At 31.9% G+C, this 22517-nt stretch overlaps 1 protein-coding gene across 1 annotated transcript in view; it reads left to right on the top strand.

Annotated features, from left to right (window-relative positions):
* The first annotated feature begins 333 nt into the window (after positions 1–333).
* The window catches only part of LOC129225963 (nephrin-like), a 293822-nt gene continuing 271638 nt past the window's right edge, over positions 334–22517 (top strand). The window contains exon 1 of the mRNA XM_054860528.1: positions 334–431. Within this exon, the coding sequence (XP_054716503.1) occupies positions 350–431 (82 nt within the window). The 5' untranslated portion in view covers positions 334–349. The remainder of the gene's footprint in view (positions 432–22517) is intronic.

The raw sequence follows: 22517 nt of genomic DNA, 5'->3' as shown, positions 1-22517 counted from the left end.
CCCGCGAACACCTCGCTCGGAATTCTATCTAGGACGAAGATTTCCTTTAATTCCAACCAGAAGATTCCTTTCTACCCAGTTCTGAATAAGACAAGATAAGGGAGCATTTTATTCCCTCTCGATTGGGGAATTCCCCCACCGACTTATAGTTTTTTTCCCTACCACATTTTTTCACGCTGGATTTATTATTATAACGCTGAAAATCTGAAGACTTTTTTTTTTCTTGTGGGAACTTTCTACAAAGAAAACTAATCAGAAAAGGATTTTTTCTAGATGAACTTAAATGTTTTATCTGAGTAGAATTTCTTAGATATTAATGTGGGGTAGTTGAGCAATTCTTTTCTCCGCCATGGTTTTATTATTGGCATTAAGTGGATTATATTTCTTATGCTATTGTGCTTCAACTTTGAACGCAATGGATGTGAACAGTGGTAAGTACATTATTTTTTTTTGCTTAATCATTTATTTCTCCCCGTCTGTTTTATGTTACCAACATAAATCAAGCATATTTGAATTATTGGTTTTAGTACTAAATTAGGTTATGCGTTAATTGAAATAATTCAACAAACGGTATTTTTGGATTACACACAATATTTTCCTAACTGTTTGGTTTATTTATAGTATATTAAAGAAAACGCACATTACATGAATTTGTATTAGTGTAATGTGTTGTAATTTTTAAGACATTCTGAAAATTCTATAATACATGATTTATATTATCGGCACAAAGCTAGCGTAGTATTTTATACAGATGTAACCGCTTTTTTTGTATAAAAATATGTTGCAATGTTACAGTTTCAGGTTGAATGTTAAGCGACCATAATAAAGATCTAGTAATTACAAATTGTCTTCTATGCTGCTCTAAACTTTCCGTACCACAAAGGGTCATTAAAAAAATATCTCTTACATTTTTCATTTTCCCCTATACATAAAATTAAGCTATATAATCAAATACATAAAGATCTTCAAGAAATTAACAAACTGTTTAAAACTGAGAATGCTTTATTTTGTTAAGTTGGTAAATTTTAATGTCAAATGTATCATCTAGCATGTATGTTACCACCATTGCAGATACGTTCGTTCAAAGTTCTATATGGACGGAAATGTTCGAGATAATATTTCACAAATCATCCCGTACAAAGTCAGTTAATAAAACTTTTTTGATGTAATTTGATTAATCATTTAGAACGTTCCGCGTTTTTTGGTATTCTGAATATGTGTCTTTTTCAATCCAAACGTTTGTTCTGAATATCTCCTCTAAAAGTTAAAATGCAGGTCGTCTTTTTCGTTTTATTTTAACAATCGACAGGTTTTTTTAGAACTCACGATTGCCGTTTATAATGTTACCATATCAAGATTAATAGTACATTCATAATATTTCCAATATGTAAGCATAAACGGAAACTCGTAAATGTCTACCAACTTTCGGTAAATAACTGTTCATTATTGAAGTCAATTAAAGCTTTTGAATTTTTAAATTCAAAAGATTTAACCAATTTGAATTTTGGATTTTCTTTAAGTTAATATGTATAAAACGCTACAGTGACTTTTAGTTTAGTTTACGGTAAATGTAATGACAAAAAAAAAAAAAGTTTACTTATTGGAATTCATTTCGTAGATGCGAACCAATGTAACGATATCCGAATGTACCGAAGTGTATAATTTCCAGTCAAATATTGAAATTAAAAATGCGTATTTTATTTTATTCGGGGTTAGTCAAATTATTAAACTTTCTTTAGATGTAGATTCTTATGAAAAAACTTGCAGAAAAAACAATTCTACCGTACACTGCTCTGATAGTTGGCGCCGTTTAAGGAATTTTCGTTTGTTATAGCTTGTTTGTATCAAAACTGTTGTATTAATTATTTAGTCGTTGAATGTTTAGAATCATTGCTATAGTTTAAGTAAAAATTTGTAATGATTTACTCACATTTTGTAGTTTCTTTTCAAAAGTGACCCTTGTGTGGATTCAAAAACAAGATTTAAGTTTTTTTTAAATTTTATTTTATCTTATTTTTATTGCAAAAGCACTTGTTTTTACATCATTGACCTGGATTTAAGAAGAAGATTGTGCTTAAAAATGTGCATAAAAGTAAATTACATCGCAATGTATATAAATAGCTTTTCCCGTTTGAGCTATGCTATTTCTACTCAGTTACTCTTATAACGAAAAATGTGTTTTTAGTAAAACAGCTTCATTATTAGTAGAGAGTTGAACGGTTAGTCTAAATATTTAACACTTATGGCATTGAACTGCAATGATTTACCCAAACTTTGTATTCATTTTTTAAAAAATAAACGTAAATATTGGCAATTGTTCAATATCTTAACAACATTTCAATAATAATTAAAATGTAAATGGCATAAAATATCGCTTCATTTACAGTTGTAGTTATTAAAAAAATCTCTAATGTAAAATTTATTATAAAAACTTTAGAATTATATTCATATTTCCGAACGTATTTGCATCATTTTCGGATTACTTATTGGCGTCAACAGCTATTTCATTCGCAAATTATATGTAGCAATGCTTAGTATTACCAAAAGTAGTTAGTAAGTTTATTATGCCTCATACACCAAATGAATAGTAAAAGATGCGTTACTGTGGTAAAATAATAAATATTGTAAGTAATTCTTTGAAAAATGTTTTTCTGTTTAGTGTAAAATTAGGATGCGTAGTGAATAATGTAATGTTATGTATGAGAGTGAATTCACTATTACGAACAAATTACTAATAATTTTCTGAGCCTTATGGCTGGCAACAATATTCATGATAATTTTGACAACTAATGTCTATTTGATTCGAAGGGAATGTGCCGATTTCATTAAATATCCCAATTTTACTTGATCGCAACTAGCCACTTGCATTGTTTTCTTTGAAAGATCAATTTAAAAAAATTGTAATATTTCAATGAACAGTTATGGGCGCTGCTCTACCATTTTCTGTAAATCACTTTTCTAGTTGCACACATTTGGAGAAACGTTTACTTTAATGTCGTCGTCAACCAAACGTAATTTTATGACTTTTTGATATTACACACTATTTTTTACGTTTAATTTAAAATCGAAATCACGTTTTCAAATTTATTAGTTTTTAATTTGAATAGGGGTGTAATTTCCACAATGAATATGTAAGTGTGGGTGCGAAATATTGTTTTGATAAATGAAAGGAGTAGGCAATTATAGAAGAAAGCGAAGACTTTCTGTTGCCAGTAAATTTGAATATACTAATAATCTAATACTATGGAATTTAGCGATGTTTTTCTGTGAAGCATAATGTGTGATATATGTCTTGTCGACCTGTCGTGCAAAAGCAAAGCAAGCATTAAAAAAAATAAAAATAATGTGATTGGCAAAAAAAAAATCTTGTATCATTATTGGATCGTTGATGGAATTCACTCTTGTTACCAGTGACAAAATATCATTTAATATATAAACATATGTAGAAAGACATGATTTGTTATGATTATAAGAAAAAAAAAAGGTTAAATATCCTTACTCCTTCTCAGAAGCAAAAAAAAAAAAAAAACAGAAAAAACCGCTTTTGCACGGTTAATAACTAAACGTCGGCTAAATTGAATTTCTGTTTTGTAAAAGAAATTTCATTTAGAAAATAAAATACGCCTTGTGATTTTGACTCAAAGAAATTGTAAACAATTGTATTTTTCAGTTGTAGTTTGCGAGCGTTTACCGGTTTTCACTAAAATGCATCAACAGCAGATAAATTTCACTTGCCACCTACATCATTAGAGAAATGCCGTCCAATTGCGGGAAACTTCAATAGCAAATCAAATTTACACAAAAATATTTTCTAAACTGAATATATGGGCCCATTCATTAATTACGTAAGTGTCTCGGGGGGTGGGGGAGGTCAAACCCATTCTTACGTAATATTTTCCTAGTCGATATTTTACATTAGAAATAGCGCGGTCAAGTGGTTGGCAGGGGCCACATATCGTTTGCAGCTGAAAGTTCAAAAATGTATTAGGATGAGCTGTTTTTTTATATGTTTTACAAAGAATGAGTCGTGTAGAATACAATAAAATAACCGCGCTATACTTGGCATATTTTATTTTTAATTAGTATCGCATTATATACAAAAAAAGGAAAACAAAACACTCAGTCTAGATTCCTATTTTTTACTAAATATGTCTTTACACAAAAAGGGGCACAGATGTGATATACCCCCCCCCCCCCCCATTTAGCGACATCCGATTTTTTGCACAAAATTGAAATATTTTTCTCGCCAATGAGGCGATAAATTTTTAAGCATGGCATCCCTGGCGAAACTAACCTGTGGTTGGCAACGCGAAGGCAAACTTGTTCGAACTTGTTTACTTGCTTTCTTTACTTGGTTTTACGCAGGAGAGATACGTGTTGTTTTGTGCAATATACCTTACAGGAATGCTTATTTTGTGTTAGTTTAGATTCAGTAGTTGTGTTTTGAAGTAAAAACATTAGAAAATGCCAGTTTCTTCAAACTTGAAGGTTAATTAAAAGTTAACTCCAACGTGGTGTGTATCTGTAACGCCCCATTGTCAGATGATGTTTCGTTTTGGACTGAGTGTGAGGATTTATACCATAAAAAGGTAAGTTCTTTATTTTAGAATTCACATAAAAATTCTCACTTCGGAAATTCTTTGTTTTTTACAAATCCTTGAGGGGTTCTTGTAGCTTTTAACTTTATTTTTACTGTATGTTAATTAATTTTACAAAAATAGTTCGGTTATTTTGTTCTAACAGTTAATTCTTATCGATGCCACGAATTATTTAGACATTAACGTGCCTCCTTTAGGTACTAAATTTTATGTTAACAATTGAAAGTTCTTTCGGTTGTACTCTTAAAAATGCTGAATTTTATTAATAAATCTGCACAATAATGGTGCATATTTCACACTTAAAACTGTGTCATTATTGTACACTGAACAGAAGGAGCCACCCTTGGGTGTACATACACATGAATATGCATAATATACATAAATATACATAATTGTGACCATACTCCGACTGTAATGTATATTAACAGTCGGAGGGATAACGGACCGAGCGGAGCGAGGTCCTGGCGAGCCAGAGGTCTCATAGTACTTTCGTAATGAGACCGAAGCAGGGCCGGCGAGCCGAGGTCTCATTACGAAAGTACTATGAGACCGAGGGCTCGTATCCCGGAGAAACGATGAAAAAACAATTAATACATTAATTTCGACTTGTAATTAATACAATAATTTATTTCATGGTATTTTAATATGTTTACAAAAAACCCCGGCCCTGTACATTTTTGAAGCATATATTCGTGATGTTTTTTGTTGTGCTTTTATGTTGTTTTTATATATATTGTGTTCTGAAGTGCTTTGATCATGTTTTTTTATCTGATTTTTTCCTGTTGGCGCTAAAAAAGCATCGCTAAGAACGATGTATGACATATGTCGTCATACATCGTTTTCTTGGCGACGCTTTCTTGGCGCCAACAGGAAAAAGTCGCCAAGGGTGGGGGTATATCACATCAGTTCCCAAAAAGGTTTTATAAAAAAAAATAATGAATTTCATAACGATTCCAGTGATGTAAGATTCGTTATCTTATTTTTTTAAAAAACGGTATGGAATCTTACGTAATATTAAGGGGGGGTTGAAAAATCTTACTTAAATTTACATGTGGAGGGGGGGGGGTCAAAAATTGCCAAAATCATCCTTACTTAATTAATGAAAGGTCGCTAACTACAAATCCTAGAGAGCAGTTTGCAATTAATTAATATGCATCAATTATAATTTTTTTTAAAATTTAGGATTTAATTTTAAATCCTTTTTTGATCTACACCGTTGATTAAAAAGTAAAGCCCGACATAGAAAGGTACTTGCGCTCAAAGTTTAGATATAACTTCTTGACCAGTCCAATGAGGCTTTATGCTGTTCCCGCATATTGTAAACACATATTGAATATTGTGAAATCACGTTTCAGTATTGATCATGGAGTCTCCGCAAAATCCTCAGATTTTTGTCCACATATCCTAATTAACTGAAAACAAATCTGCTAGTTTATCATAATCATCATTATCATCATCACACATCTGCGACTTAATGTCTCCTGGCTTCAAACACGGATCTGTGGTTATACATTTACCAAGCTTACTTGAGTTTAATTACCCTTTCTTGCCAAGTTTGACCTGGGTGCTTAAGAATTGGCGTTATCAAAACACAACCAAAATAAGTAAAATCATGAACGTGGAGGAAAACGTAAATATTCAATATATATGGGAAAAATAAATTAGTGTCTGAAAATAAGTTTGCATTTACATATTTGACATTGTAGAATTAAAAAGAAAGCAATTCAGGACCAATCAAATAAGGTTTCGAAAACACTTTTATTCCGCGAATGACTAGATAATTACTATACATTTACTATGACGCTTCAAAACTCTTCATTTTACACCAAAAACTGATTAAACCGATTAAACCCACCGAAAAGCTTTAAAAAAATTGCTTGTTGTATAAAAAATAATCTTTTTTTTTTTGTCTTTTACCCAACATGGTTCAAAGTTTTGATTGAGGTACACTTAGATGCAATTTAGCCATAAATATTCGTAAGCTTAAATGTTAAAAATTAAAAATGCTTGAAATTAAAGTAGTTCTGATAAGATTTAAAGCTAGTAATTTACGATTCCCTTACGCCTAACAAGAAACGAAAGTTCACTATATAACAGAAAACAGATAATTTTACTACACAACGCAATCCAAAATATTTTACGCATAAAAACTGTACATATGAAATAGTTTAATACTTCCACAAAGAAAATATCTAACTAATGTAACGGGTAAGTAGACGCCTTAAGTTCTAGATAAGCTTTCTGCATCTTAAAAAAAAAAGCTGTAAATATTCACTCATTAGTCAGAGTTGGTCATTTTTCATCTTCTGCCTCAATGGAGACAGCATTATCACTACAATCAGTTGGAAATTTCAGAAACATTCCCGAAAAAGAAATAATATGCGTCGAAGTGTTATAAATAATAGTTTTTTAAGGCATTTCGAGCAGCGTGCTGCCAAGAACATAGTTAACAATACAACTTTTACCAAAAAAGGAAAAATTGTTCATATACACTAAATACGGTGGCACGCGAATAGACTTTTTTCCTTTCTTTTATGGACTATTGTCGACAAAGACATCGAAATTATTTTAACGATGTGATTGTAATCGCTAAAACTCACGTAAGAAATCTCTTTTGTAAGTGATTCCTCTGCTTCGGTATGAATGCACATTAGAAGGTGTTAGCCTCAATTATCTGACATAATTACGGGAATATGTTCATTCCTTTTCAAGTCAGAAACACTTTTCTTAGTGGATATAAATCCAGGTGTAAATGTTAAAGAAAAGAGATTTTTATCAACTGCTTTAACCATGAATAAAATGTTAAGCAGGTTGTTTGCACTTGTTCTTAGATACATGTCACCTACTTAAGGGAAAATTATGAATAACTATTTAATATTTGAAGATTTAATGTATTTTTTCAAGGAAATGCGTACTTGTATATTAATATCACATTCTGAACATTTGGTCTGGCTTGAAAACGTCATAAATCATAAAAGTAGGATTAAGAGCGCTAAGACATAATTGTTCACTTCTGCCTTAAGTGCGAGGGCTCTTGACAGTAATCTACGGAATGCATATCCAAAATGCTACAGCAATTTGAAAACAAAAACCCGAGAGATTTGATCATTGTTTGTTTTTACTAGCCAGACAATTATGTAAAGATCGTCAAAAACCAAATCACTCATTAACATCGATACTTATTCCTGCCATCAACGTCAAGTTGAACTGGAAATTTTGTAAACTTGAAATAACTTACCTGATGTACTAACCTTTTTTTTCCTTACTCTATCTATACATTTTCAAGAACTTTAATACATATCGATGGTCAGTTATATTTGATCACTCTAGTACTGTGGTTTCGTATGAGGGTACGGGATTTTTCCAACCTTGTTAATATGCCTTGAATTGCAATATTATTGTTTTGGCCCATTTAATATGCACGTGTAAAATCCCCTCATTCATTTATTGCAATGAAACGCCATTTAACTGTGGAAATAACAAAGATACGCTGATGTATATACATTGTACCCAATTGTTTCTTGATCATAGAAATATTACTTCTATCTAGTCTCATTATTCACAATCTGACACCTTATTATGATTCGTGTTTTTAATCATTTTCTCTCACCTTGAGTCTTGGTCTTGATGTTGTTTTGAAATTTATGTTTAATTTGAATGTATTATCTATTCATACTATCTTTAATATTTTACTGACGATCTTTTTGAATACTATGAAGCAATTGTTCTTACATATGCTTTATCTATTTGAATTTATTCATTGTACATATATGATCTTTTTGTTTGATTTATTTCTCCCCTTACCAAAGACTTTTACGGGACAACTCCTCTTGTTTCGTTTCTTAAATATTTTTTTTAATATCATTATCTGGAGCTCACCGTTTAAATCAGAGTTGAATTATGTACGGGCCGTTATTGTCTTTTATAAAATATATTATTTATTTGTACCTTAAAAAATATCAAAAGTTTGGTACGTAATAAACACAACGTAATTAGTATTACATAGGCGTCATTGCATTCTGTATTTTTTCACTTTGGTAGGAGATTTAATTTGTAAACCTAGTGCATGTTTTAAGAAAGTAGAGAGAGAATGTCAGCTAATTTACCATATAGTTAGGGTGTTACTCCATTCAACAAATAAAATTGACAAATCAATGACAATAAACTCATATAGAATATTTAAAAAAAAATTCCTAGTGTGTGATTTAAAAACAAAAATCTTGAAAAAAGTATACTTCCAAGGAACTCTACCCAAGTAAGATGCACCGATTTGAATAAAACTTTGCATATCAATAGAACACTTAAAAATATTGAACACGTTTTTTTTCGGCAACAAACACTTATAACGGGATGAAATTTACCCCTAAATATTGGCTAATTGGGGGATATTAGAGAGTACAATATATTCTTTTTATTAATTTTAATTACCAAAATTTAAATGATTGAGAATTTGAAAAAACTTAACAAACAAAAGTTGAAGTGTTTCAGGATTTTCTGAAAATACTGTTTGTAGGGGTTAACCATCCTTTGCAATATGTCCTCGTTACGTTGAATAACCCCGAAAACCAAACCTCTCATAAGAAAGACAGGCTATATATCAATGTAAATCTGTAATTTTCTTTTGCATTTTTTTTTTTTTAATTTTCATTCTACTATAATTAGGAGGAAAGTTACAGTCATTTGTAAAAATACCCTTTTTCTTGTTTTGCACATTTTTAGTTTTTCACAAGTCTATATTTCGAGCAATTTTTAGACTTGAAATCCAAAAATTTGCAGGATTACTTACATTGTCATTGTGACCTTCATGTCAAATTTTATTGAAACCGGAGATGTTGAGGTCAAGAAGTTGATTTATTGTAGATGGACTTGATTATCGACAGAAAGCAGCGCGGCGGGGTAAGATTAAGGGCTGGTTTCTCCCTATAACCAGTATTTTCAGAAATATTCCTAAGACACGTCTACTTTATTTTGTTTACATTTTTTTTTTCAAATTTTCAATCAGTATTTGAACTTTTGTAATTAAAATTAAAATCAAAGCTCATATAAAAGAAGATATTGCACGATCTAATATTCCAATTATCCAATATATTGGGATGCATTTTTTCCCGATAAAAGTGTTTGTTGTATATTTAAAAAATATATATATGTTACGGCCAAAGCCCGAAGTTCGGCCAGTTCGCGAATTGGCTGGCCAATTCGCGAACTGGCCAAGAGGTTTGGCCAAAACCCGAAATACTTGCAATTAATATTGCATTTCTTACTTTGGCTGGCCATTTCGCGAAGTGGCCAGGAATCCTTGGCCAAAGTCCGAAATGATTGTGGTAGATTTTAGGTTGATAGGTAGATGACACATCTGTGGCTTCCAAAGGTACGGAGGGGCGTTTGCAAGTGATAAAAACTAGGAAGGAGGTTGGTCCAGGTCCGCCGAGAACCAAATCGAGACCCTTGTCATTATCATCACCTGGCCCCCCCTCCTCACAACACCTGGAAAATTTATACTACTTTGATTCCGAGTTCGGCCCCTAGTTTCGGACTATGCTGACATGATGGCATCTCGTCGGGCTCGGAGGGTGCAACCACTGTCCCCGTGAAGGTCCTGCCAATGGTTATTAAAAACTTCGATCTCGTTTTACTTGCCGTTTGTTCTTCGACTGAACTATGAGTGTGTATTTCTCGTGTTTGCATTTTTATATGTGAATAGTTTCAGTTGAAATCATATTCGATAGCTAATAAGGCGTTATTCAAGTATTGTCTAAGCAACTTTTGGTCATTTTGTACCCCCTCCCTCACCTTCTGAGATAAAATAAACATACGCTATACTCCCTTCCCCTTTTGCCCACGTAAGATTTTATGACATTTTGTACGTCACAGGATGCTCTTTCACCACGTTTTTTGTTGATGCACTGTAACTGCTGCGTTATTTAATGCTAACCATAGAATTTTTGTGGCCCCTCACCTCTTGTCAGAGAAAATAAGTAGCCCTCTGGATCTTTCCTTTCTGCTTACATAATACTTGACCGACCCAGCTAAAATTAAACATAAGGTCGTGTTTCTCAACCTTTCAGTGTTTGCGACACAAATTTTAAATAGTATAATTTTCATTCCGAAACCAAACCTAATGACAAGTATGGAATTTGTTGTGTGCTCCCCTCCTCAGAATTTTATTTAAAATCAATTCTATTTAAAATCCCTCTACCACCCTTACCTCCAACAACAGTAGATGTATGATCATTAATTTCTATTACTCTAGAAACTTCAAAAAATCTCTACAAAACCATATCTCAGAGAAAATCTCCAAGTCAAAATCAATCATGACTAAAAAAATAGCCATAAAACAGTGATAAGAATCCAAATATTCCGCTATATATACTTAATTGTTGGTAGCGCAAGTTTTGTAAGTGACTTATTACATGAATAATATAGACTTTTTTTCATTTAAAAATTAATTAAATATCCATATCTAATTTTTTTTTCTTGAAAAATATACTTTGTTGGAAGTAGTAAGTTTGAGATTTGGAAAGCTACAAATGTTTTTTTTTTCTGCTTTCAATTGTGTAGAATTGACAATTTGAAAACGAAATAGTGAAGAGGGGAAATTTAGCCTGTTTTGCGCCTAGTCCGTTCAATTAGTCTGTACCCACGGGTTATTCACACCGTTGCGTTGGTGCGATAAGCCATTTGGAAAATTATGCCGGTACTTTTATTAATTACGAGCTATACCTACATGACGATGCCCGTACAAAGAATTTAAAGGAAGTTACTTGAATAAATGAAAATCCACACCACCCCATCTCCCTGATTTAAAATAATTATTTTCTTATACTAAAATGCGTACACTTTTTAAGAGAACCTAAAAATATAATAATAATATATATGTGCAACTTAAAATATTTCACTAAATGAAAAGATATTAAATTACATAAACAGTTGCTTTAAAATCTAAAATAATGAAAAAACTCCGTTGTTTTTCCTCCAAACTCGCCAAATAACAACGCTACCGTAACCCTATCGATTAGCGAGCGAAGAGAACTCGCATGGATTAATGATACCTTTCTTATGAAAGCGTTTAAACGATAATCCCGCTCTTCCGCCTTCCTCGCAGGAAAAAAGAAGGTAATTAAAAACACATTGTATCTAGAAAAAAAGGAAAATCTTGGTCCTCCATCCCCCTTAGAAAAAAAGAATTTAGCTCAAATGCTCAACACAATTTATGAAAATGATCATTCCGCATCCTCTAGAAGAAAAAGTTTTAAACTAAAATCCGCATTGCAAGTACAGCAAGACGAAAAGAAAATCAGTTAAAATACAAACAATCAGGTTAACATAAAATAAATGCAGTAAAACGTGAGTAAAAACGTTTGAAAAAAAAGGAAGAATTAAAATAAATACTATGACAGTAAGAACAACCTTTCCTTAATGTAAAAAGAAAAAAGTAAGAAAAATATGCTAAGTTTTCCAGATTGCATTCTCTTCCGAAATATTGATTCATAAAAATACGAACTGTTTTACAAAGGAAAAAAAAACAATACTAAGTTTAAATTAAAATAAATATAATGATATTTATGTATAAAATATTAATAAGGACATGTAGGGGAATTTCGACAAAAGGCGGCATTAAAGTAATGTCTAAATAATATTAACAAGAAAGCTATTTTTTCTTTATGTTTGTCTCAATGAACCCTTAGTATTGAGGCTTTGCAAAATACTTTAAAATCTTTTGAAACAATATTTCTTGGTACAATATGATCTTTAAAATTAGGTCTATGAAGCAGAAAAAGACTATCGATTTTCCTTAATTCAATTGAGGCAGTGAGAAGCAAAGGGATGTAAGTGACAAAATTAAAAACTTGGAGATAGCGCGTACAAATGGTAGCTGAGCCCCTCCTCTGTTTTGGGGCAAGAGATTAGTAGCCCTAGTAGGTGCTGCTGTAAAGCATGTTTTAGAGAAAAAAATACAATGAAAACCTACCTAGGACATTATCTTTATGGTCGTTTTGCTCAAAACTTGAAAATGTCCACTTACATCCCTTGCTTCTCACTGCCTCAATTTACCTTTGTATTCGCACACTTTACACAACGCATTTATTTAAGATATAATTCGCTCATTTGAAGGGCGCAAATCCAATATTCTTTACGCAATCACATTGTTACGTCTTTACTCACTGAATAATATCTATTATGGCTTTAATATAGAAACAGAATGACACGAGATCATATTTTTTTGTGTTATAAGTTCATTTTTAACGCAGAGGTATCCTTTATATTTGAACTCGTTTGTGAAACAAGTGAACTTCAAGAAAAAAAAACTATACACAAAAAGTACTGGTTTTAATATGCTACATTTTTAACAGTGAAACACAATCTGCTCTTGGTTTCTCTCTTCGTACTTTGGCCGATCGTCCATAGCCACTTCGCGAATTGGCCGGCCAAAACCCGAAATGAAGAAAATTTCGGGCTTTGGCCGGTACGTTTTCGATAATGTTGGCCAGTTCGCGCATTGGCCAGCCAATTCGCGAACTGGCCGGTTTCGGGCTTTGGCCGTAACATATATACGTGTTCAACATTTTTAAGTGTTGTATAGATTTCCAAATTTTATTCCAATCGGTGAATTACATTTGAATAGGGTTACTTCTTCGTTAAATAATTTTTAGAAATTGCATTAAACAGAGGACAAACGGATTTGAACATTATCAACCGAAACTAGTTCATTCGTTTTATAAACGTACGTTTTGCTCTCTTTAAAAACACAGTAGTATTTTATTGAGAAAGTGTTCTCTATGATTATAAGGCCTAATAAGTTTTTACGCACAAAAGGTTCACTTACAAAGACAATTTGATCCAAAAGTAGAAACAAGTTGCGCGAATGAATTTGGCAGATTTATTTATTTTTTAAATGAATATTTTGGAAAAAATTAAGAGTTTGTATTTTTGGGTTAAGGTCACTTACTTCAAAATAATACTAAATGAACCGATATTGATGCGAAATTAACGCTGCATGTATTACAATTCTTATGGAGTCGGCTAACTGACAGTGGTAAGGTGCTGGTCATATCAATTGCTTTTCAAGATGCAAGTAGTCGCCATTGTCCATGTCATATGCTTTTAAATCATTTTAAAAGTCCAAAACTTCATCTGGTAGAAAACTGGCCTGAGAAATCTGAAGTGTTTGCAGCCTTAGTTGGTATTGGTGCTTAATAAAAGTATGGTTACCAGTAATAGCGGAATGCCCTAGGTCAGCAAATTGTAAGAATACAGCAGTCGGTCCTTTTAGAAGTAACAGCAACAAAAATGGCGTTCATTTTTAATACTAAAATTAAGTTGACCGTAAAAATATTTTTAATGTTTCGTTGCTGCCGTTTTTAGCCAAAATAAACACATATAGCGGTATGATTATACACAACCAAAACAACTATTTTCTAATAGTTAACTGCAAAGCAGAAATCAATGTAGTTAATCCAAATCGCAAAAGAGTGCGTCAAAAAACTTTTTACGAACCCTCTAAATTACGTACAGTCCCCACGATTCGGACGTCAAAATAAAATGACTATTACGTATAAAAAAAATTACTTAAATTGTAAATACTTTTAAAAGTTAATTACAATATGAAGTGTTTGTTGGAAACACCGGTAGTTTATAACGGAAATGTTTCCTTCTGCCAAAAATACTAATTTGAGTCACTGAAATTAATAAAATAAGTCAAAAAAAAAAAAAAAAAAGCCAGAAAAAACTTTTATTTTTTCAACAGTTATTTTATATTTAATTTTTTTGTGTCCGATTTTGGAAATAAAGCTTGATTTTTATGACGTCACAAGTGATGTACTTTGCCATCCTACTCCATTGCCGCGCTAAATGTTTACGCTTTGCTGTCAACTGCTTTGTCAGGTTATAATCATTTGCACTGTCCGCTAATAGCATCAGTGAATTGCATTTTATCATTTGTGATGTCATGTGCAGAAGCGTAAAAAATGAATTTCAAACTGAGCACCGATTGAAAAAATGCTAAAAAATAATAAACTTTGTCAAATTATTTAAAAATTCTTAAATATGTTTTCAAGAATGCTCTTTACGAAAAAATACCTTTAAAATTTCGGAAACAACTCCATTATAACGGGAAAATAAGCGAAGAAAAACATAAACTTACGCTTTTGTAGACATACTGGCGAGAAAATGTAGGATCACTGAACTGTTAGCGTTATTTTTTGTGAGGTAAATGGATAAAAAGCTATGTATGGTATGACAGGGAACCCAATGAGTTTATGTGATGTGCTGGTGTGTTGAGTCTCTGGTTGGTTTGATTGTCTCGTGGTCAATCACTAGCAGCTAACTTGGTGCAACGATCATGGAAATTTATTACCTTCACCGGAACTTTTCCAAGATGTGAAGGCGAGTCAGCCATCTACGGGGCCTTCTTCGACAAGCGAAAGGATCTTGGCTGTTCCAAGTGTCATTAGCAGTATCAACAAAAACAACAATGAAATTTTTCTTATGTAAATTTTAAACAGTAACCACACCTGAGCCATTGTCAGGAAAAACGTAGAATTCTTAGACAGTCTTCCGCACTTTCTCGAGTTTTCACTAACTTGCATGTTTAGTTCATTGACGCCTACTTCACTTCATGTTTGGCTTGAGCCAATCATAATCCAAAAAAATATTGTAGTTAAACTGCCGTGTGCAGGTAAAGGGAAGTAATTGCAAATTTTTCATTTTTCTGCATTTTCGTCATCTATTATACGTTATCTTTTATTGTACAAGCTCTCCTCTTTGGTTTCCACTGAAAAAAAAGCACGAAAAAGACGTCTAACTCCAAAATTTCCCTATTAGTATTGAATCCAAAACGCGTTTCTTCAAATATCTCGAAAACGAATTTCTGCAGATACTGCCGTTTACCTGCACACAGCAGTAAACACCGGTAGGTAAACATAGCGTTATGTTTAAAAGGACATATGCAATGCTTATTTAAAGATTTAGTTTCAATATATCAAGCATCAAGGGTAAACTCGTGTTTAGATACTATTGTTAAACTGCTCAAAACCTGGTAAAGTATCTGGACATTAAAATACAAATATTCTTCTTAAAAAATTATTTTTCATAGAAATTCATTCATTAACCTCATGAGAACTTTAGAAACGAATCTTCAAAAATCGTACACCCTCAACTTTGCCAAACAATCAACTACTTTTCGAAAGCCATCGGGGAAACCAATCCATTCTTTTCCCGCCACTAAACTCTCCACCAGTGCATTTATGAGAAACTTCACCAAACACCCGTTCGATTGCATAGCGATGAGCTGCTCTTCATACCATGTTCGCCATTCCCAATAAATGGTGTGGAACACGTCCCTTCCTTGTTATAAGCTTTATGCATGACTTCATTCCGGGGGGAAATGGCGTCCACCATCTCTCTGGAAGTGAAGTAAAATCAATGGGGGGAACAATGGCCTCGAGTCCGATTCAGATGAGACAGAACTGGAGTTATGAAGTCTTATTTTGCATTCAGGTGTTACAGTTCAGGGATTTAAAACCTACTCGGATTAATTGGACGCGGAGATAGTCGCGAGCAATGCTTTCCGAATATTTGATATCGTGCAAACTAAGTTGGTATAGGGATCACATTAGAAATATAAATTTCAGGATGCAAATGAGCGCAGTCATTTGAAATTGGGTAAATGGTGATATCTGAACCTAGTTAAGTGTAACTGAGTTTAATTAAATGTAGTGTTATGTGTTGCATCAATGTATAAATTACATTTTTACTAAAATGACATTTTGCGCTGGAATGAAATCCATACAATACTAGTAGTAAAAGAAAAAATAATGCTTTTTTTTTTTTTTGAAAGAAATGTCTATAAGAGTTTTGCCTTACTTACGTTTAGGGATTACAACCTACTCGTATTAATTGGACGCCGCGATAGTCGCGAACAGTGCATTCCGAATATTTGATATCGTAAAAACTTGGTTGGTACAGGGATAACATTAAAGACATAAATTTCAGGACCCAAATGAGCTGAGTCATATGAAATTGGGTAAATGATGATCTCTGAATCTAGTTAAGTGTAACTGAGTTTTTTTTTTTTTAATAGTGCTATGTGTTGTATCAAATTATAAATTACATTTTTACTAAAAATGATATTTTGCTCTGGCATTGACTCCATACGATACTAGTCATTACAGGAAAATAATGCGTCTCGTTTTTTTTTTTTTTTTTTTTTTTGAAAGAAATGCCTATAAGAGTTTTACCTTACTTAGGTTCAGGGTTTAATATCTACTTGAATTAAGTGGACGTAGAGGTAATAGCGAAGAACGCATTTTCCGAACATTTGATATCGTGCAAACAAAACTGGTATAGGGATGGTATTAGATATATAAATTTCAGGGCGCAAATGAGCGGAGTCATTTGAAATTGGGTAAATGATGATATCTGAACCTAGTTTAGTGCAACTGAGTTTGGTTAAAAGTAGTGCTATATGTATAAATTACATAATTACTAAAAATGATATTTTACTCTAAAATTAACTCCAGATAATACTTGCAATTACTGAAAAAAAACACGCCTTTTTTTTTCTTTTTTAAGAAAATAATGCATATAACACTTTTAATTTATTTACGTTCAGGATGAAAATCTACTCGGATTATTTGGAAGCAGAAATAGTCGCGACCAACGCATTTCAAACAATTTTCTCGTACAAACTAAGATGGTATAGGGATGACATTAGAGATTTAAATTTCAGGCTGCAAATGAGCGGTGTCATTTGAAATTGGGTAAATGATGATATCTGAAACTGGTTAAGTGTAACTGAGTTTGATTAAATGTAGCGTTATGTGTTGTATTGTTGTATAAATTACATTTTTACTAAAACGATATTTTGCTCTCCATATTGACTCCATACAATACTAGTAATTACAGAAAAATTATGCGTCTTGGTTTTTTTATGAGAGAAATGCCTATAAAAGCTTTGCTTTACTAACATTCAAGGAATGAAACCAACTCGGATTATTTGGACGCAAATATAATCGAGACCAATGCACTCCAATTAATTAGTTCGTGAAAACAAAGCTGGTATAGGAATGACATTAGGAATACAAATTGCTGGACGCTAAAGAACAGAGTCATTTGAAATGGGTTAAATTTTGAAATGTACACCTAGTAAAGTTGAATTGAGTTTTATTTAAAATAGTGTAATGATTGTATCAGTATGTAATTTAAATTTGTTTTTGCAAAAATGACATTTTGCTAAGTCATAAACTCCATGCAGTACGAATACAGAAATATAACGTGCATAGTTTTTGTTTTCTAGAAAAATCACGCCTTTATGGTTTTTACTTTACTGATCTCATTTTTTAACCTGGGTTGTTAGTAAAAAACATGTTGTGAAATTTCAATACTGAATATTTTGATACAGGCCAAATTTTACTATCCAAAATTTAATTTTGAAAAGCGAATGCGTTTTGATAATGCGTATAAATTAGATTTATGTGAAACTTTAACAGGAAAGATAAATCAAACGCGGAATGCTTCTTACGTACTTTTTAAGTAGAATGTTTGCATAAACAAATGTACGGAGATCAAATGGAAAAATATATTTTCTGGCAATACAACTTTTTTTCTTAACACTAAAAAAACGAACTTGTAATGCTTGAAATTAAGTGTCTAGTGAAAACCTAACAAACAGCTATGAAAATTAGTGTACTAAAAGGGGCAATAATTATAATCAATTTATTTGAAGCATTGTAATAAGTAAGAAATATTACCTTTGTCCACACATATATGCGGGTATGAAGGATATATTTAGGATGATGTTATTGTTCTCACTTTGCCAAAACTATAACTAAACGAATTGCCTAAAAAGAGAAAATTACTAAGTAAAGAAGCAAAATGTCGTATCTTTCGAGGGACGAATATGACCTATATATATATTTCTGCCAAAATTTCCGAGATACAGCCTTTTTATGTTGCCACCACGACTTATTATTTCCGTTCTACGTAGGAACTAAACTTTCAGTACGGCTCAAGAACTGTAACACTTTTTAAGCGGAGTTTATTTTTTTTCTTTCAGGTAAATGTTTTTACTGGACCGTTTTTCTGTTCAAAATGTACATAAGATTAGTATTTTTGCTTTTAAGTTAATTTTTCTGTAAAAAAGAGAACGTTTACACTATGCTTTTTTGAATTTAGCTAGATTTTTCATATAATGTGTTGGATATAACTGTATGCTTGTCAGTGTATATACAGTTAAATCTTGTTATAACGGATCCCAAGGAACCACAAATTTCGTTCGTTGTAACGAAAATTTTGCTGTAATAGAATTTAAGCAATGTAAAACCAACTTTCGTTGAAACAAAAATTTCGTTGTATTGGTATTCGTTGTAACGGATTTTCACTGCATTAAGTCAAACTACATCCATCGCGTTTCCCACGTAAAGATGCCTTAAAAAACGAAGTTTCCTTTTTTCTTTCTAAGAAAAGACAAACGTAAAGTACTTTTTTGTTGATTTCATGTGAAAGCGAAAGAAATTGTTCCTTTCAACAATATCATATTATCTCAGAAGCAATGTGTTGATATCATTCAGAAAAATTTGCTCTTGTTTCTTTTAGCCACGCATTACGCTAAACGAATCGTAATCTTCGTTGCGTGACTGGGAGATATGGAAAACATAAAAGCGCACCACAGATAAACGCTCGCCAATTTAGCCACGTTAAGTGTTGGATAAGTAATGTATAAACACTTTTATTTGCACATATTGGGAGAGGTAAATAAAAGAAATAGTTTTAAAACTGGAGTGAAATAATGGTTGGGATTATGATGCTTTTTGTAACATTAGGCTTGAAAGATGTACCTATATTGAAGAAGGCAAAACGTGAATGGTTCGATTGTTAAAAATCTTGCATCTTTCATCTTCGTGTGGTTACAATTATATAAATAAATAAGGTGAATAATAATAAATAATGAAAATCAAATATATAATGAATAAAAATAAGTAATGAAAACCAAAAACTAGCTATAAATCATAACATTTAAATTAATGCAGTCGAACTCGCATATAACAAACCTTGATTTAACAAGAACTTGGTTTTAACGAGGAAGTTAGAAACATTTGGTTGGTACAATGTTGATCCTATGGCAGATAAACACTCTTTTAACAAGCAAACCACGCACAAAGCGAGCAATATTTTTGTAATAGGTAAAATTTCTATTGAGTTCGAGCAAAATAAGTCTTAATTCCTTAAAACAAGTGATGACGGCATTAAAAAAATATTACTATTTGTAGTTAGAGAAGCATTGATAAATTACATAATTTGTGGACGTCAAAGTTATCTCTTTCGAGTTTCTTGTTTCTGATTATGTTGCAGCTCAAATCCAAATGAAAATGTCCATGAAAGCGACGACGATAGTAAAAATTGTGAAGAATTTGAAGCTAAATTTCCATTATTATACACTATGTCTTTTGATATGCAGAAAAGCTTTATCCATTTTTCGACATGGGGGATGAAAATGGCGATGTTTTGGCCAATGAATATTCCTCGAAAGACATCAATAACGGAAGAAAAAAACAACAAAGGAATTTCCCAATTTTGTTCTCAGCAAAGATAATTTTAATGATTTTTTTTCTTCACAAACCCGTCTTTTACGAGCACTCGGTTATAACGTGCAAATTTATCGGTTCCCCCGTGCTCGTTTTAAATTAGTTCGACTGTAGTAACACATTGACTATTCTCAAAAAAAGGGTTTTTTTTTTTTTTTTTTTGTTTGTGGCTGTCTTGCATTTTAATAAAACTAATAACGATGCGCTAGGACCTGCACATAGCTCAAAGTTGACAATTTTTGACTTGTGGCGGTGTTGTATTAAGTGTTTCAAATGTCCACTGAAGTACTAATGTAGTTATTATTAGGAATGTTTGGGTTTGAAATGTTTGATACTGTTTAGAAAGAGCACATATACCAAAGTGGACGGAGCAGTATGAAATAGATCATTTCATTTCCTTTTCATTAATTCATTACATTACCTTATTATTCATTTACAAATTTATTCATTCACATTACTTAATGTATTAATTCATCTTATTTATTCGTTCACTTATTTTTTATCGCATATTTTATTCGTTTTCTTAAAATTTATTTATCCGTCTGTCCATTGCTTCGGTCACTCGTCTGGTCTGCTAATTCTATATTAGCTACCAGTTTGTTTCGCACTCTTGGCTTCCTTAAGAGGTTTTCCGTCTCCAGCTCAGTCACTTTCCTATGCCGGGCTGATGAGTGATAATAAGCACGAAACTGCAGTCCTCGGTTGGAAATGACTGAGCTGGCGGTGTATTTCACTTATCCATCTGTTGTTTCATTATTTATGTATTTGTGCATTAATGCGTTTTTTTTTTTTTTTTAACGCATTATGAAAAAGAAACACCCCTTCCCTGGGTTTCAAAATAAATTTTGAGCATTGCAAAATTGCAGTTGTGTACGTTTGAAAAGTCGCTTTCATATTCGTGGCTTCTAGTAATATATTTTGCTTTTTAGCTCGGGGCTTGAATTGAGTTGAGCCTAAAATTTTCCATTAAAATCAAAATCCTAAAAAATTGTGACGAAGAAGGAAGAAACAAATTAATCGAAAAGACATAACTATGGCAGCGCCAAGTAAAACATTAATAATTTGCATGGAAATGACATATTTCAAACTTGATTATAACTGCTTGTAACTTTTTTTTCTTCGGAGATAGAAGCTAAGTTTTATGACGATAGTTCGAGTTAGATCTGAAGTAAAAAAATGGCCGCTCTTTCAAGTGGTGTCAAAACGAAAACTGTGGGACAATTCCTTCACTTTTTACTGATAGATTTAATAAAGAAAGTAGTGCCTAAATTTTAGCTAACCCTAAAAAAGTTAGAGCTAAAAACGTAAGTAACTCTGGCCGTATTTAAAATAGAGCATTAAAACAGATTGTATAGAATGTGGAAAATTCTACCATTTCCAAAGATATATAATATTAATAACATTTATTTTGCAAGTAATTTTTCACCCCTTTAATATGCAATAATAGGCAAATTACACGAAATTTAAGCTTAAAAATAAATTACAAAAAAAAATCAAATTTTAAGAAACAAAACCCAGGTGAAAATCACCGCGAGTGGAAGTAATTTTGTACAAAATTTCAAAATTTTCTTTGACCTTACTTTTTTAAATATAAAGAGGCAACGTTCTACTAATTGTTTAAAGAATCTATTTCAATGTCATATTTTTTAAATTTTCATTCAGCAGAAACCAAATGAGAAGGGTTGTAGAATAAAGCTAACGTACAATTCATGACAAAAATGCAAAAACAATGAAACATGAAAAAAAAAATGCAGTTGCTTCCATGTACCTGCCCACGGCAGAAAATATCTTTTCATAACAGTATTATGCAAATCATTCAAATATTTAGCACAGTAGTATGTTTGGTGAACTTACTATAGAAATTTGAAACGATTATTGTGTTGAAAGAATATACAAATATGCCATTGCGATTTTAAAGATTAAACATGAACAATTTTGAATTTTAAAGAAAACTTATAAAATTTGTAAGTAAAAATAAAGGTGCAGTAGTTTTATTTTAGTTCAAATTCGAAATATATTACAATAGGAACTAAAGATATTTTTGAAAACAAAAAATCGTATGCTAGGATTTTCTTCTTATTTTTCAGTTTGAAATATTTTTCCTTTCTTTGTTCTTTTATTTATTATTACTATTATTATTTACTATTAAAGTGTAACATAAAATGAAAGGAGGAAAATTTTGCACCCTACTGGTATCTTGTTTTTAGACCATTATTCGAAAGAAACTGACAAGATGATAACTAGAATTTTTCTGTCTTTTAAAACGTCTAAAAAAGAGGAACTATGATCAAATAATATGATGGGAAAAACTGTCGTTTTGTGTTTGGTTAAGGAAGAA

The sequence above is a fragment of the Uloborus diversus genome, chromosome 7, assembly GCF_026930045.1.
Source record: "Uloborus diversus isolate 005 chromosome 7, Udiv.v.3.1, whole genome shotgun sequence".
Classification (NCBI taxonomy): Eukaryota; Metazoa; Arthropoda; class Arachnida; order Araneae; family Uloboridae; genus Uloborus; species Uloborus diversus.
This window is presented reverse-complemented; position numbering and strand designations above follow the sequence as displayed.